This window comes from Octopus sinensis, linkage group LG10 (assembly GCF_006345805.1).
Source record: "Octopus sinensis linkage group LG10, ASM634580v1, whole genome shotgun sequence".
Taxonomy (NCBI): Eukaryota; Metazoa; Mollusca; class Cephalopoda; order Octopoda; family Octopodidae; genus Octopus; species Octopus sinensis.
The window spans coordinates 6379759-6395647 of record NC_043006.1 but is presented as its reverse complement, the minus strand read 5'-3'; the positions used below and the strand labels follow the sequence as shown (position 1 = coordinate 6395647).

Sequence of the window (15889 nt, the reverse complement as noted above, 5' to 3'; positions counted from 1 at the left end):
TATTTAGAAGTTAACTTTTTTAAATCTCATAACCCTTTCGTTACAAACCCGGTTGAAACCAGCTCTGGCTCTGTAGTAGAAATGTCTTGTTTCCATAAGTTTTGAATTAAAATCTTCCACCAAACCTTAGTCACAATTCATGCTCCCAACACTAGCTGAATGATAACTAAGTTATTTTACTAAATTCTTTGTTATATTTAAAGTAATTGAAAGAAACACAGAGCATCTCAAAATAAATACAGTAATGAAAGAGTTAAAGAGGTTTATTTTTGAAGTTAGTATTTTTAATTGTATAGAGAACAGTAAATGTACTTTTATATGTATGTATAAAAGATGTGTATTTAGAAATGATTTTGAGAAGGGTATTAAAAATTGTTATTGACAACAATAGCAAATTCCATTTCATTGAAAATTAAAATCATTTATTTACTGAAGTCAGACTGCTTGTAGAGGAATATTTCTTTACATCATACAATATATTTCCTCAAATTCATTGCTAGTGGAAGAACATACCAAAACAAGAAAAATAACAACTCAAACTAAACTGCATCAGAACTTCAATATATGCCATATAATAGATATGTGCCATATATTACATGTATATGTCATATATTGTGTAAGGGACACAGCGTTCACAACAGAAACATTACAACAAAAGAATGAGGTTTATTCGGCCACACCACCTTTCTGATAAGATGGCACCTTATTTTCAAGACACTCCAAGAGATTCAGAGCAGCATCGGTTAGTCTAGTTCCTAAAAGACAAGCAAAACAACAAAATCATTGATAACACGTATACACTTCAGAAATCTCTAAAATTATATTGTAGCAGCAATTAACAGAATCTCTAAATTTTTATGACTTCATTTTGTTGTGTTCCGAAAAGAAAAGAAAATATCTAAGCATTTGTTTTTGCAGGTGGATGCCCTTATCCTCATCTTTATCCTCATCTTAATGTCCACTTTCCCACGCTTACACGAATCAGATGGAATTTGTTGCAATAGATGTTTTTATTGTGATGTTCCTTCCCGTTGCCAAACCAAAATTATTTCCAAGTAAGCTGATATTACCCCATGGGTAAACATGTATCCATACAAAATTGAAATTAAAAAATACCACTTTTTTGAGAGTGAAGCAATTTTACAATCATCACATGATGCCAACACACACACATACACACACACACACACACACACACACACACACACACACATACAAACAAGCTTCTTTCAGTTTCCATCCACCAAATCCAGTCACAAGGTTTTGGTCAGTAGAGAGCTGTAGTAGAAGACACTAGCCCAAAGTGACTCACAGTGGGACTGAACCTGAAACCACATGTTTGGGAAACGAACTTCTTAACCACAGAGCCATGCCAACACCTTAATATGAAATAGAAGTAAAACTTCCTTTAACAGTAAGAAAAACAGTAACAAGCAGAGTTAAGTGTTTAACTCAAGAGTTTCCCAGATGACTGGAATAAGATTTGAACACATGAGCATTTGCTAAGAACATCATCCTAAGTTCACAGCCAGGGAGCATACTCGTACACACTCTTATCTACATGATGCTTTGAGTATTATTTCATCCACATATACATCAAAACATTTGGATATACAATACTCGAGTCGGCTGTATTGTCAGAGCCACCTCATTCCATCTGCTTTTCCCTCTATCTCTCTACCTGTCTATCAATAAAATGACCAGCTAGCCAACCAACCAAAAGACTGACCAACAGACAGACTGACAGACATATGTGTGGTTAAAGAGTTTGCTTTCCAATCACATGGTTTCAAGTTCAGTCCACTACATAGAACCGTGGGCAAGCGTTTACTATAGTCCTTGACCAATCAAGGCTTTGTGAGTGTATTTGGTACATGGAAACTGAAACAAGTCTGTCGTTTATATATATATATATATATATATATATATATATATATATGTATTATATAGAGGGCACTATTATACATAGATGCTACATGCTAGGAGGGACTCTTAAAGTCAAAACAACTAAAATAAATAAACACATCGTACCAAAACCAATTCTCTCGAAGCAGGTCATTTAAAAACAGAATTTAGCCGCATATCACACTGTGATTTCGTAATTGGTGCAGTTTTATGCACTTTTTACTCCTCAGTGCAAGCATAATTCAAGATATATAATGAATAAACATCGGTACGATGTGTTTATCTATTTTAGTAGTTTTGACTTTAAGAGTCCCTACTAGCGTGTGGCATCTATGTGTAATAGTACCCACTATATAATATAAATAAATAAATTTAAGGAAAAAAATTGATGGTTTTTTTTTCTCTTATGAGGTTCTTCACGCTAACTACTTGATAAATTCTTATGAAGATTTTATCCTATTTTAAAATTATATACATATATATACATATAGGCGCAGGAGTGGCTGTGTGGTAAGTAGCTTGCTAACCAACCACATGGTTCCGGGTTCAGTCCCACTGCGTGGCATCTTGGGCAAGTGTCTTCTGCTATAGCCCTGGGCCGACCAATGCCTTGAGTGGATTTGGTAGACGGAAACTGAAAGAAGCCTGTCGTATATATGTATATATATATATATGTATGTGTGTATGTTTGTGTGTCTGTGTTTGTCCCCCTAGCATTGCTTGACAACCAATGCTGGTATGTTTACGTCCCCGTCACTTAGTGGTTCGGCAAAAGAGACCGATAGAATAAGTACTGGGCTTCCAAAGAATAAGTCCCGGGGTCGATTTGCTCGACTAAAGGCGGTGCTCCAGCATGGCCACAGTCAAATGACTGAAACAAGTAAAAGAAATAAAAGAAAAGAAAAAATATATATACATACACACACCATGGGAAACAGACATTAAACGATGATGATGATGTGTGTGTATGTTATTGTCCCCTTTCCTTGACAACACATCACTATCAAAGCAGTATCCTTTGTTAGGAATATTACATGAAAATATGTTTGATAATGAGGAAAACATCAACTCATTTGGAAACGGGTAATGACTGGTGACAAGAAGGGTATATGGTATTAGAAACATTTGCCTCAACAAATTATGCCCTACCCACACAGGTCGACAGATGGATAGCTTACTCTTAGTTTCACTGAAAAGGTTTAACAATAACAAAACATGTCAGTTACTTTAGCAGTTTGCTTTCAAGACAACATCAATTCCTATCCGTATTTATTTAAATTTTCCAAACATTTCAGTTTGCAGAGTTACCTCCCTTGAGGTTTTAGACTGCTTTTTTTAAATACCCGACAGTTCTGTTCATTAATTCATCATTTAATGTCCACTTTCCATGCTAACATGAGTTAGACGGTTTGATCGGGGATGGCTTATAAACACCTTCCACGCTGCAATTGTATTCATTTCAAATTTTGGCAACAGGCCAGCAATTTTGGGGGAGAGCATAAGTTGATTACATCGACCCCAGTGCTCAATCTAGTACTTACTTTATCAACCTTGAAAGGATGAAAGGCAAAAACATTACTGGCAGAATCTGAACTCAGAACATAAACATGGATGAAACTCCACACAGCATTTCGCCCCTGGGGGCACTAACGATTCTGCCAGCTTGCTGCAATTTTGTTTCAGAATATTAAATATAGTAAATAAAAGGTAACTGTACCTGGGCCAAATACTGCAGCACACCCAGATTCCATCAGCTCTTTATAATCCTGTGGTGGAATCACACCTCCAACAACAACAATTATATCTCTGACAATAAAGAAATGAATAAAATCGATTGATTGTTGACAGACATAAACAGATATTTCACTCCTTGTAATAACAACACAAATTAATTTTAAGGAACCATATAAACATGTCTAAATAAAGCAAATATCTACAAACAATTCTTAATGAGAAAAACTCAAAAATTAGAGAATGAAAATAAAATTTAAAAGATGTTTACAGTGGCTGTGTAGTAAGTAGCTTGCTTACCAACCACATGGTTCCAGGTTCAGTCCCACTGCGTGGCACCTTGGGCAAGTGTCTTCTACTATAGCCCCGGGCCGACCAAAGCCTTGTGAGTGGATTTGGTAGATGGAAACTGAAAGAAGCCCGTCATATATATGTATATATATATATGCGTGTGTGTGTGTTTGTGTGTCTGTGTTTGTCCCCCTAGCATTGCTTGACAACTGATGCTGGTGTGTTTATGTCCCCGTTACTTAGCAGTTCGGCAAAAGAGACCAATAGAATAAGTACTGGGCTTACAAAAGAATAAGTCCCGGGGTCGAGTTGCTCGATTAAAGGCGGTGCTCCAGCATGGCCACAGTCAAATGACTGAAACAAGTTAAAAAAAAAAAAAAAAGAATAGTATTTCTACTTCATTTTGCCGAATGAGATTTTTACTGTATGTACTTTAAAGCGTTTGTTATTTACAATAAATTTTGCAGGAAGTGATTTATATAAATAAGATTCTTTGACTCTCTCTCTCTCTCTCTCTGTAACCAAATAATTTATAATAAAGAAAATGTTTATTTGAAAAATACATGAAGGAGAACAAATGGTGTAAAATTCAAGAAGTAAATCTGGGAGCAAAGAAAAGAGAGAGAGAGAGAAAGTGGGAGACAGTAAAAGTGTAAGAGAGAGCAGGAAAGTGAGAATGGTTAAGTGCCAGGGTATACTTGCAAGGAACAGGGATCAAAGCACAGATGGGATATGTAGAGTAAAGAGAGAGGGATACATGGTGGCAATTGCCAGGGTAAGCTTTCAAGGTATGGAAGTCAGAATATATGTGGCCAGGTATTGCCAAGAAGGTATGAGTAGGGAGTGGGGATTGCAATGACTGATAAGAACCTGGGTATAGAAGGGGTGGAGAAAGCAGTGATTCAGTGAGCAGGGCAGTGAGGGTAGGGAAGGGGAGTAGGAGATAATCCCAGTGTATGAAGAGGAAATGTGAGGAAGAGAGAAAATACAGTTTAGATGAGATGAGATGTAGTTTGGCTTCTTGGGGTAGGGGTGTGTGAAAATTTTGTTACGTGTGGGTGGGATGCAATGCTTCTTTCTAGCACTCAGTTTCGCCGATGTGGGCAGGTTCTCTATAGAACCTCATAATGCAAGAAATCTTGGTCCATTGTCATTTCCTCTGTGAGCCCTAACATCCTGAGATCAGTCCTCACCACTTCATCCCATGTCTTCCTGGGGCTCCCTCTTCCACAGGTATCATCCACTTTCAGTGACCAGTACTTCTTTATTCAGCTGTCTTCATTCATACACATCATATGTCCAAACCAATTTTAGTCTCATCTCCTGCATTTAATTCTTCTTGTGCCCAATGTTTTCTCTCAACAGTTACATTTTGTTGTTCATGCACTCTGATGTTGCACATCCTGCACAACATACTACCTTCGTTCCTCTCTAGTCTACACATCCTCTGCATTCAGAGCCCATGCTTCACTACCATGGAGTATAGTCATTCATACACAAGCATCATATAGTCTACCTTTCACTTTGTTGCCAACAGAGGTAGTAGTTCTTTGAATTTCCTCTATCCTATTCTTGTTCTTGTGACGACACTTTCAGAGCGTCCACCACCATTACTAATTTGGTCACCTAAGTAGCATAAAACATGTACTTCCTCAAGAGAGCCTCCTGGACATTTCAGAGAGTCCTGCATGCTCTTAGTACTTATTCTTCCTGCACACATCTGCCACACACAAAGGCAGCCTTATCTGTTAATCTACCTGTGATTCCATTGCACCTCTTGTGTGTCCGTAGCTTAAACTCAGTGCAGCAAATGGAATTACTTCCCACTCCTTTCCTACAAACTGAGCAGGGCCATTTATCCGATGGAAAGCGAGTCTTATCGGCTTTCTTGCTGACAACAACTTTGGTGTTGCTAGGTTAACTTTAAGGCCCTTTGATTCCAGGTTTTGCTTCCATACCCAGAATTTCTTCTCCAATTCTGCTTCAGGTTATCAGCCTATAGCAGTTCTCATGGGCATCCAGTTTTGAATTCTGCTGTTATGGTCTGGAGGACTACGATAAAAAAGAGTGAACTAAGAGCCTGGTGAACCCCTACTTGTATGCTGAATTCATCCCTGTATTTATGGCCAACTCTCATCTTACTGACAGCATCACTGTACATGGCTTGTACTGCTCTAACAAACCACTCCTCTACTCCTCAGTTCCTCAGAGACCACCAGGTAACAGAGAGGGGGAACTATGTCGAAAGCTATGTTATACAGAAATATACTATGTCATACAGTAGTTCACTATGGTATATTCTTCTAAAAAGACAGCAATACACTGTGTAGCGTGTTACATTAAATGTGTTAATACTTACGATCTTTGTAAATTTTTCAATTCTTGAATGAGTTGTGGGACCAAGGTTTTGTGACCAGCTGCAAGGGAACTAACTCCAACTATATGCACGTCAGCATCGATAGCTTGCTGGGCAGCTTCTCTCGGTGTCTGTTGAAAGAGAACAAAAGACAATGAAGACATAATGACCGACTATACAGTATCTTTGGTCATCTAAAGCCAGGGATAAGGTATTGCTATAACCAATTATTTATTTATTGGTTTCTTTCACTAAATCTTTATATATAAAAGAGAAGTTGTGTGAGTGTCTGTCTCCTACGATTTAGATTACTAACTACTCCCACATTTTGCGGTGCAGTTTAACCAAAACTGGGTATCTTATAGTCGTGATTCATATCGAGCCCTTCTGGGTATTAGTGCACGCCTACGATGAGTCTATGATTTAAAAAAAAATTTACTATCATTTTTTTCCATTTTAATGCATTTTTTCGCTATTATATAAGGGAAGTAACTCTCTAAAAATGTCTACGATGAGTCAACGATTTAAAAAAAAATTTACCATCATTTTTTTCCCATTCTTAATGCATTTTTTTGCTATTTTTTTTGCTATAACTCTCTAAAAATGCTTATATAGTTATTTCCCTTACAAACCCGAGCAACGCCGGGCGATACTGCTAGTAGTGAATAAATCTTGAGACAGCTAATTTACTGTAACACAGGTTTAGTAATATAACGTTAACTATTTTTAACAGGTGACTACATAGAAGCAGTAACTCTGGGCAACGCATCAGTAAGAATTAAAATTCTGAAAATTATTTACTTTCAATTATAATATAACAATTATATATAATGGATCTCTTTAATCTCTTTAACTAGTTTCAGCTCAAAAGTTGCGGTCATGCTGGAGTACTATAAAGATAGCACCGTCTTTATAAAGTGTGTAACAACGGAGAATTAGGTAAGCCATTAGAACAAGCCAGACGTACAGAACACACACATATATATATATATATATATATATATATATATATATATATATATATATATATATATATTGGCAGCAACCTGACAGAAACGTTAGCACGCCAGGTGAAATGCTTAGCGGTATTTCGTCTGTCGTTACATTCTGAGTTCAAATTCTGCCGAGGTCAACTTTGCCTTTCATCCTTTCGGGGTCGATAAATAAAGTACTAGTTTCGCACTGGGGTCAATGTAATCAACTTAATCCGTTTGTCTGTCCTTGTTTGTCCCCTATATGTTTAACCCCTTGTGGGTAGTAAAGAAATCCATCCGAGCTGAGCTGGGGGGTTGATCCAAAGGAGAACTGCGGTCCATAGACAGCTTTCAGCGCCTCGTAGAATTTCTTGGTGTCGTGTTTGTCTGCGTATCCCTGAATCTCATCCGCCTTGGCGCTTAACCATGCGTCTTGCATGAGGCGGAGTTTAGCCTGGACTGTGCTGCGAATGTTGTTGAAAGCAGCCTTCTTTGCCGTGCAGGTGGTGTCATTTTGGTGAGCCCGCAGCAGACGGCGTTTCTCTTCCAGGAGCTTTTGGATTTCCTGGTCGTTTTCGTCGAACCAGTCCTGGTGGTTCCTCATAACTTGGCCTAGAGTTTCAAGGGCGATGGAATGAACTGTGTCCCTGAATGATTCCTTAATGCAATCGATGAGCAGGAGATGCAGCTCGAGATGGACAGGTTCTCATCAGCCTGTGACAACTTCGGTCTCACCATCAGTGCCAAGAAAACCGAAGTGATGTTTCAGCCAGCCCCCGGCAAACAATACCATGAGCCTCAGATAAAGGTGAACAGACGGATCCTACGAGCGGTGGAAAACTTCACCTACCTGGGCAGCACTCTCTCCTGCAATGCCAACATAGATGCTGAAACCATCAACAGAATCTCCAAGGCAAGCAGTGCGTTTGGGAGACTGCGAAAGAAAGTCTGGGAGCGGAGAGGAATCAGCCTCAACACCAAGCTGAAAGTCTACCGGGCAGTCGTGCTTACCACCCTACTATACGGCTGCGAGACGTGGACTGCTTACCGAAGGCACGAGCGCCAGATAAACCACTTCCACCTCAGGTGTCTTCGGAACCTCCTTCATATCCGCTGGCAGGACAAAGTCCCAGACACGGAAGTTCTGAAGCAGGCAGATCTCCCTAGCACCATCACGATCATGCGCAAGGCCCAGCTGAGATGGGCGGGCCACGTCTCCCGCATGTCCGACACTCGCATCCCAAAACAGCTCTTCTACGGTGAACTCAGCCAGGGCAAACGCAAAGTCGGAGGGCAGAAGAAGCGCTTCAAGGACAGTCTCAAGGTCTCTCTCAAAGACTTCTCCATCAGCACAGAGACCTGAGAGACACTTGCTGCCAACCGCTCATCCTGGCGCAGCGCAATCACCGTGGGAGCAGGGACAGCCGAGGAGGGACGGATTCGGTCAGCAGAGCAGAAACGCCAGATGCGGAAAGCCAGAGCCGCCTGCACCAGTAGCACGGCCCCTAGCCACTTCTGCCCCACCAGTGGGAGGGGCTTCCTTGCCCGGGTTGGCCTCACCAGCCACCTCCGGTCTCATAGCGGCAGTTCCACCAGATGATGTCAGTGGTCATCTTCAAACCCGAAGGACGAACATTATTATTATTAGTAAAGAAATATATATATATGTGTGTGTGTGTGTGTGTGTGTGTGTGTGTGTGAGAGCGTCAATAACACTATACTTGTTCCACGTCCTCGTGTTGTTGTTTTCTCTTTGTGTTTTCATGTTTGGATTAACTTTATATATATACTAGCAGTATCGCCCGGCGTTGCTCAGGTTTGTAAGGGAAATAAGTATATAAGCATTTTTAGAGAGTTATAGCCAAAAAATAGCAAAAAAATGCATTAAAAATGGAAAAAAAATTATGGTAAATTTTTTTTTAAATCGTTGACTCATCGTAGACATTTTTAGAGAGTTACTTCCCTTATATAATAGCGAAAAATGCATTAAAATGGAAAAAAATTATGGTAAATTTTTTTTTAAATCGTAGACTCATCGTAGACGCACGCTAATACCCAGAAGGGCTCGATATGAATCACGACTATAAGATACCCGGTTTTGGTTAAACTGCACCGCAAAATGTGGGAGTAGTTAGGAATCTAGATCGTAGGAGACAGACACACAACTTGACTTTTATCTATAAAGATATGATGTATGTTTATAACTAGGACACATAGGTAAGAAGACAATAATTCTGACCCTATAAAGGAGTGGGGGATTAGGTAGGTGTTAAGAGCAAGCCAGATTGATAGAACAAAAAGAAATAAAAATCAGAAAGAATTCAAGATACATACAGCAAAGAGAGGTCCGACATCAACATCAAAGCCCAAATCGGCCAAACCTGTGGCAATAACTTTAGCTCCCCTGTCATGACCATCCTGTCCAACTTTAGCCACAAGAACTCTGGGACGACGACCTTCTTTGTCCTCATATTCCTTTCAAATAGGAAAAAATGGTGAAAAAAAGAGAAAAACTGTTAGTTTTAACTTGTAAATTTCATGTCCAGAAAAAGATTGTTTTCAAGGTTGAACGAGGAATGCAATCTACTGGCGCAGCCTTGGCTTGCCAGGATCTTATTTATTATGTTTGTTCCAAAGGTAAAAGCTGAACCCATGCCAGCATGAAAGATGGACATTAAATGATGATGATGATGATGGTGATGATGGCGAAATAAGAAACTAAGTTTAGTTCTTCATTCAAGTAATGTGACACTTTCTTAATGATTAATGACTTGTTCATTCAAGTTATTCATTATTCATATCCTCAGTTATTCATATTATTCATATCCTCAGTTTAAAAAAAAAAAAAAAAAAAAAAAGGCACGTAAAAAGCACCATCCGTCCGTGGCCGTTTGCCAGCTCCGTCTGGCACCTGTGCGGGTGGCACGTAAAAAGCATCCACTACACTCACGGAGTGGTTGGCGTTAGGAAGGGCATCCAGCCATAGAAACACTGCCAGATCAGACTGGGCCTGGTGCAGCCTTCTGGCTTCCCAGACCCCAGTCGAACCGTCCAACCCATGCCAGCATGGAAAGCGGACGCTAAACGATGATGATGATGATGATGAGTTATGTAAAATCTGGATAGCAAAAAGAAAACTGTTTAAACATTTTAAATTAGTGATTTCTTGTAGCTTCTTACATTAAATATGTATAAATAAATAAAATTACAGAGTAGCTAATTAGCGATATTTTTCTCTCTTTTACTCTTTTACTTGTTTCAGTCATTTGACTGCGGCCATGCTGGAGCACCGCCTTTAATCGAGCAACTCGACACCGGGAGTTATTCTTTTGTAAGCCCAGTACTTATTCTATCGGTCTCTTTTGCCGAAACGCTAAGTAACGGGGACATAAACACACCAGCATCGGTTGTCAAGCAATGCTAGGGGGACAAACACATGTTCGAAACTAGATAAAACATATCCAACCATTCTCAAAAATAGTGACAGGCATAATGTTATCTGTTTCTCAAGTTGACTCAGCTTCACAACATTACTGCTGTTTGTTCTCTCAGCTTCCAGGGAAACAAAACAAAGGTAGCTGCAATAGAATCTAATTCAGTAACAAGGGGGTGAAAATTTGAATGCCATAAAGTATTATTTATCCATACCCTCTACAAACTCAGACATTCTGCACTCCTTTAAAACTATCAGGAAAATAACAGACTACAAGTGAGATGATAAAGTGCCCAGCTTTGATGACATCAGTGAATGGATGCAGAAAAGACAGCTATTTGGGTACAAAGGATACAAACTGAATAAAAAATATTCTGACAATGGAAATTCATCATCATCGTTTAATGTCCGCTTTCCATGCTAGCATGGGTTGGACGATTTTGACTGAGGGTTTGTGAACCAGATGGCAGAGTTTCTACAGCTGGATGCCCTTCCTAACGCCAACCACTCAGAGAGTGTAGTGGGTGCTTTTATGTGCCACCAGCACGGGGGCCAGTCAGGTGGTACTGGCAACAACCTCGCTTGAATCCTTTTACACATGCCACTGGCAGAGGTGCCTGTAAGGTGACACTGGTAATGATCATGCTCGAATGGTGCCCTTTTATGTGCCACTGGCACGGAAGCCAGTTGGCTGCTCTGGCAACGATCACACTCGGATGGTGCTCTTGGCACCCTACTAGCACGGGTACAAGTGCCAGTAAGGTGACGCTGGTAAAGACCACGCTCAAATGGTGCCCTTTGTAAAAAAAGGAAAACTATGAAAACAAGGGAAGAAATAGTAGAGTTAGATTTTGAGCCTTTTTAATAATGAGGTAACAACAGGATTGAGAGAAGGATGCCATACTGCAGGTTAATCCATCAACACCAAGGTAGAAAGTTGATGGTAAAATTAGATTAAAATCTGTGTCTACCATTTTCAATGAAGAGTCACTGTCATCATTTCCCATCCATTTCTCTATGTTGTCTTGGATTGGGAGTTCTTTTCTAACACAGTCTCTGGCCATTGTTGAGGTCCATTGTAATCTCTTTCATCTCAAGTCCAGTATTCTGAGAACATCAGCCTTCACCACTCCTTCCCAGATCTTCCTACAAACCCTTCCACATGGACCCTTTGCTGTCTCTCTGCCCATCTATCATACTTCATATACATCACCTGTCCACACCAGCTCGGCCTCGGCCTCTGCAAACCACAGCAAATTTGTCAGAAGCCCATTTGTTTTACCTCAGCTCATCTGTGCTCTCTTTGTCCATGCATACTAACTTTCTATCTTGGTATTGTCTGGATAAGCCTGCAGTATGGCATCCTACCTATTTCTTTACTACCTACAAGAGGCTAAACACAGAGGAGACAAACAAGGACAGACAAACGGATTAAGTCGATTACATCAACCTCAGTGCGTAACTGGTACTTGATTTATCTTCTGTCTGTCTGTCTATCTATCCCTCTCTCTCGCTGCACGTGTGTGTGTGTATATATATATATTCATTGCTATGCCTTCCATTCTTACATCTATCTATCTGTCTGTCTGTCTGTCTGTCTCTCTGCCTGTCTGCCTGTCCATCCACCCGTCTGTTCATCCTCCTCTGTTGTGTGTGTGTGTGTATGTGTGCCTGCATGCATGTATGTATGTATTTTAGTAAGTGCAGGAATGGAAGGCGTCACAATGAAATGTTAGTCTGATATGCAAAAGACTTCAGTATTAAAAAAAGAATGGTTAAGATTGACTTAAGCTAAGTGGAAGATTCTTAGAGGAGAAAGAGGCATCAGAGCCTGGCGTTCGAACACGAGCAGGAAAGTGGGGAGGGCGTCAGACTGTGGCAAGTCGGGGTGGGGATCTTAAAGTAGTTATACAATAGACCAGAGGCATTACAAAGCTATATTACCTATTAGGGGTATGTAATGGGTATGGAATTGCTTAAAATGCCACGAATAATATTACCGAGAGGATGTTCTTTGGTGGGGGTCGGGGATGGAGGAGTGGGTAACCTCAGTATGTAGGAACTTAATCCTTAAGATTAAGTTCCTACATACTGAGGTTACCCACTCCCCAAGGTGCCACGCGGTGGAACTGAACCTGGAGCCATGTGGATGGGAAGCAAGCTTCTTACCACACAGCCATGGTTAATGAAGTAAGTCTGGAAGATCGCCTGTTTTTGATATATTAAATGGGTTTGTCGTAAGATAGGTGTAGACATGGGTATGTGGTTAGGAAGTTGGCTTTCTGACCACAGGGTCCCAGGTTCAATCCCAGTGCGTTGCACCTTGGGCAAGTGTCCTCCATCACAGCCTCTGGCTGATAACATCATTGTAAGTGGATTTGGTAGGCGTTATTTTTTTATTTATTTATGTACCCGAAGAGACTCAGAACTGGTTGAAACATGTTTCGTACTAAATAAAACCTTTTTTTTTCCATCTATTTTAATACTGTTATATATATTATATAAAATCTATACAGCCTTGGTTTGTTATCTCATTACAGAAAAAATTATATATATATATAGTGGATAGTGGATTAACTGTTGAAGTGGATGGACGTCTATTTGTTTCTCTCCCAGTCAGTAGCAAGCTACACAGCTTCAAAACTAACTGACCTTAAATATATATATATTTGTAACCACGTGTTTGCCTACAAACCCGTATGTACGTTTTCATTTAACTACAAATTGTTATATACACCTGTTTTTCTTTTAATATCCTCAAACAACCAATAATCAAAAACTCACACCCTTAAGAGAGAACATTTATATATATATACACTCTTTAACTCCCAAGAAAGAATATATATATTTTCAAAAATCAAAAGGAAAACAAACAAAAGAAAAACAAACATGACTAACTTGCAGGCCTGCAACAGACGAAATTGGTCTGATAACGAAATTGATGTTTTAATAAACACATGGCTCTCTCTTTCCCAAACAGAAAATCTAAATGTTTTGTGTTTGAATGAGATTGCCGAAAAACATCACAAGTGGTCAACACACGATCCGTCAAACAGATTCGTAGCAAGTTAAACATATCGAAGTATCTTTCAAACTGATAAGAGGCCATTATGAAAAGCTTCTTCATATTTTCACAGTTCAAGAACAGCAACAGCTAGAAAATCAGCAGCCACAACAACAACAACAACAGAATGAGCCACTCCTGGTTCCCAGCACAATGGCTGACCCTAACATCGGTCAAGCACAACAACAACAACAACAGCCACTCCTCAACTCTAGCTTACTAGACGATTCACTAAATGCCAGATCTTTTCATCTTCTCACCGCTCTCACAGCACCACCAAATTATCATCATCATCATCACCACCGCTGCCACCATCGTCTTCTATCACCAAAAATACCAACAGAAAACCAAATAAGAAACCATTGCCCTCTTCCCCCACATCACCACCTCATACTACTGCAGTAACAAAAACTTAAAGAACCATAGGAAGCAGAATGCGCCCCCCACGGCACAAACAAGAAATCCCCAAATATGCCGCTATTCACTGCGCCAGAGACTCTGCACAAATAGTGACTGCATCTTCACGCATCTCTACCGCACTAGACGCACTACCGGCCAAGGCCAAAGCACGCATCCCACAATAACATCAACACCACCAAATAGTAAATCGAAATTCAAAACACACACAACTCGGAGTCCCAAAATCTGCCGGTATTCCCAACGTGAGAGAACATGTCTACTGAGTGACTGTCCCTTCACTCATCTTCCAGGGACCCGACGCACAAACAGAAACGGGGCTTCAAGCCAACACAAACCTGAATAAAAATAAAAATAGAAACACACCATGCTGCAGTAATGCTGGTCCAGTCTTTTCAGGAAGACACAAAAACAACAACAACAAAAGTGGAAACTACAACCCTATCCAACAGTGCAACCACACCTCCAGCCAAAAACTGCTCCCTAAGCAGGAAAATTCTTTTTTAGCCATGTTGAACATGGCAAAAGAGATACACAAAACATTCTAGCCATCACTCAACACCATCCTATGCTATTACCCCAGTGCACCAATTCCCCACATTGCTGCCACTAACACACACAAAAACCAAGCCCCCTGCAACAGTCAAAACCAGCCACTACACTAACCTCCACATTCCTACTCAATGCACAAGGTGTCAGCCCTTCCATCAATGCACAAAAATGGAAGGTCCAATTCATTGAAGACTGGGTTGGTAACCATTCACACCACATCCCTTTCTTCATTCTCACTGAGACCCACCTTGACAACTCCCACTTGGAAGCCGAAGTGAGAGTGAAGAATTTCACAACCATCCGCGCGGATCGTATCGGCAGAGGAAGGGTGGAACTGCCATTTTCCTGCATGATTCATTTACGGCAGATGGAAATAGTATATTCTCCAACGGCTACTGTGAATCAGTCACCGTGCACAACAAAGCCAATGACCTGACAGTAATTGGGCTCTATAGGCCGCCCCCAACACCCATACTGTGCTTTAAAGAATGCCTCAACAGCATTAAGTGCTTTATTCAACAGTGCCATTCTAGCAACATACTCATGATGGGAGACTTCAATCTACCCTGTGTTGACTGGACTACAAACTGTTTGAAACCAAGCACTCTCGCCTCAACCGCTGACAAAGAAGCAGCAGAGTCACTTTCGACTTTACGAATGAGTTTTTCTTGTCCCAACTTGTCCTTGCACCAACAAGACATCAGAACATTTTGGACCTAGTGTTTAGTAACCACACTAACACTATACATAACGTTACAGTGGAAAAAACCCTTCTTTCAGACCATGACATGGTTCTCTGTAACATGAAATTCCACCAGCTGAAAGCTAATCCTAGTGACCTTCCTCCAGCCCACCCATTTGACAACATGGATCTCCATATGCCAACTGGGATGCAATCAGGAACGAGCTATCAAATGTTGACTGGTCCTTTACACATACACACATCTCCACCAACCATAAAACATCTTGGCAGATCTTTGTAGACACCGTCACACACATATGTGCAAAACACTCCCCACCAAGACCTGTGAACAAAAAGTGCAGAATCCCCCCAAACAGAAAAACCATTATCAGAAAAATAAAAAGAACAAACAAAAAAATTAACAAACTAAAGTACTGCCACAGCAACACCACACATTCGACGGCTATCGCACTGCTTGAATCTA

The 15889-nt window shown here is 40.4% G+C and overlaps 1 protein-coding gene across 1 annotated transcript in view; it reads right to left on the bottom strand.

Annotated features, from left to right (window-relative positions):
• Positions 1–400: 400 nt before the first annotated feature.
• LOC115216526 (methylmalonyl-CoA mutase, mitochondrial) overlaps positions 401–15889 on the bottom strand; it is a 56927-nt gene continuing 41438 nt past the window's right edge. Inside the window, exons 16-19 of the mRNA XM_029785976.2 lie at positions 9592–9732; positions 6287–6414; positions 3623–3711; positions 401–755 (exon numbers count right to left, since the gene is read on the bottom strand). Coding sequence (XP_029641836.1) covers positions 667–755; positions 3623–3711; positions 6287–6414; positions 9592–9732 — 447 coding nt within the window. The 3' untranslated portion in view covers positions 401–666. The remainder of the gene's footprint in view (positions 756–3622; positions 3712–6286; positions 6415–9591; positions 9733–15889) is intronic.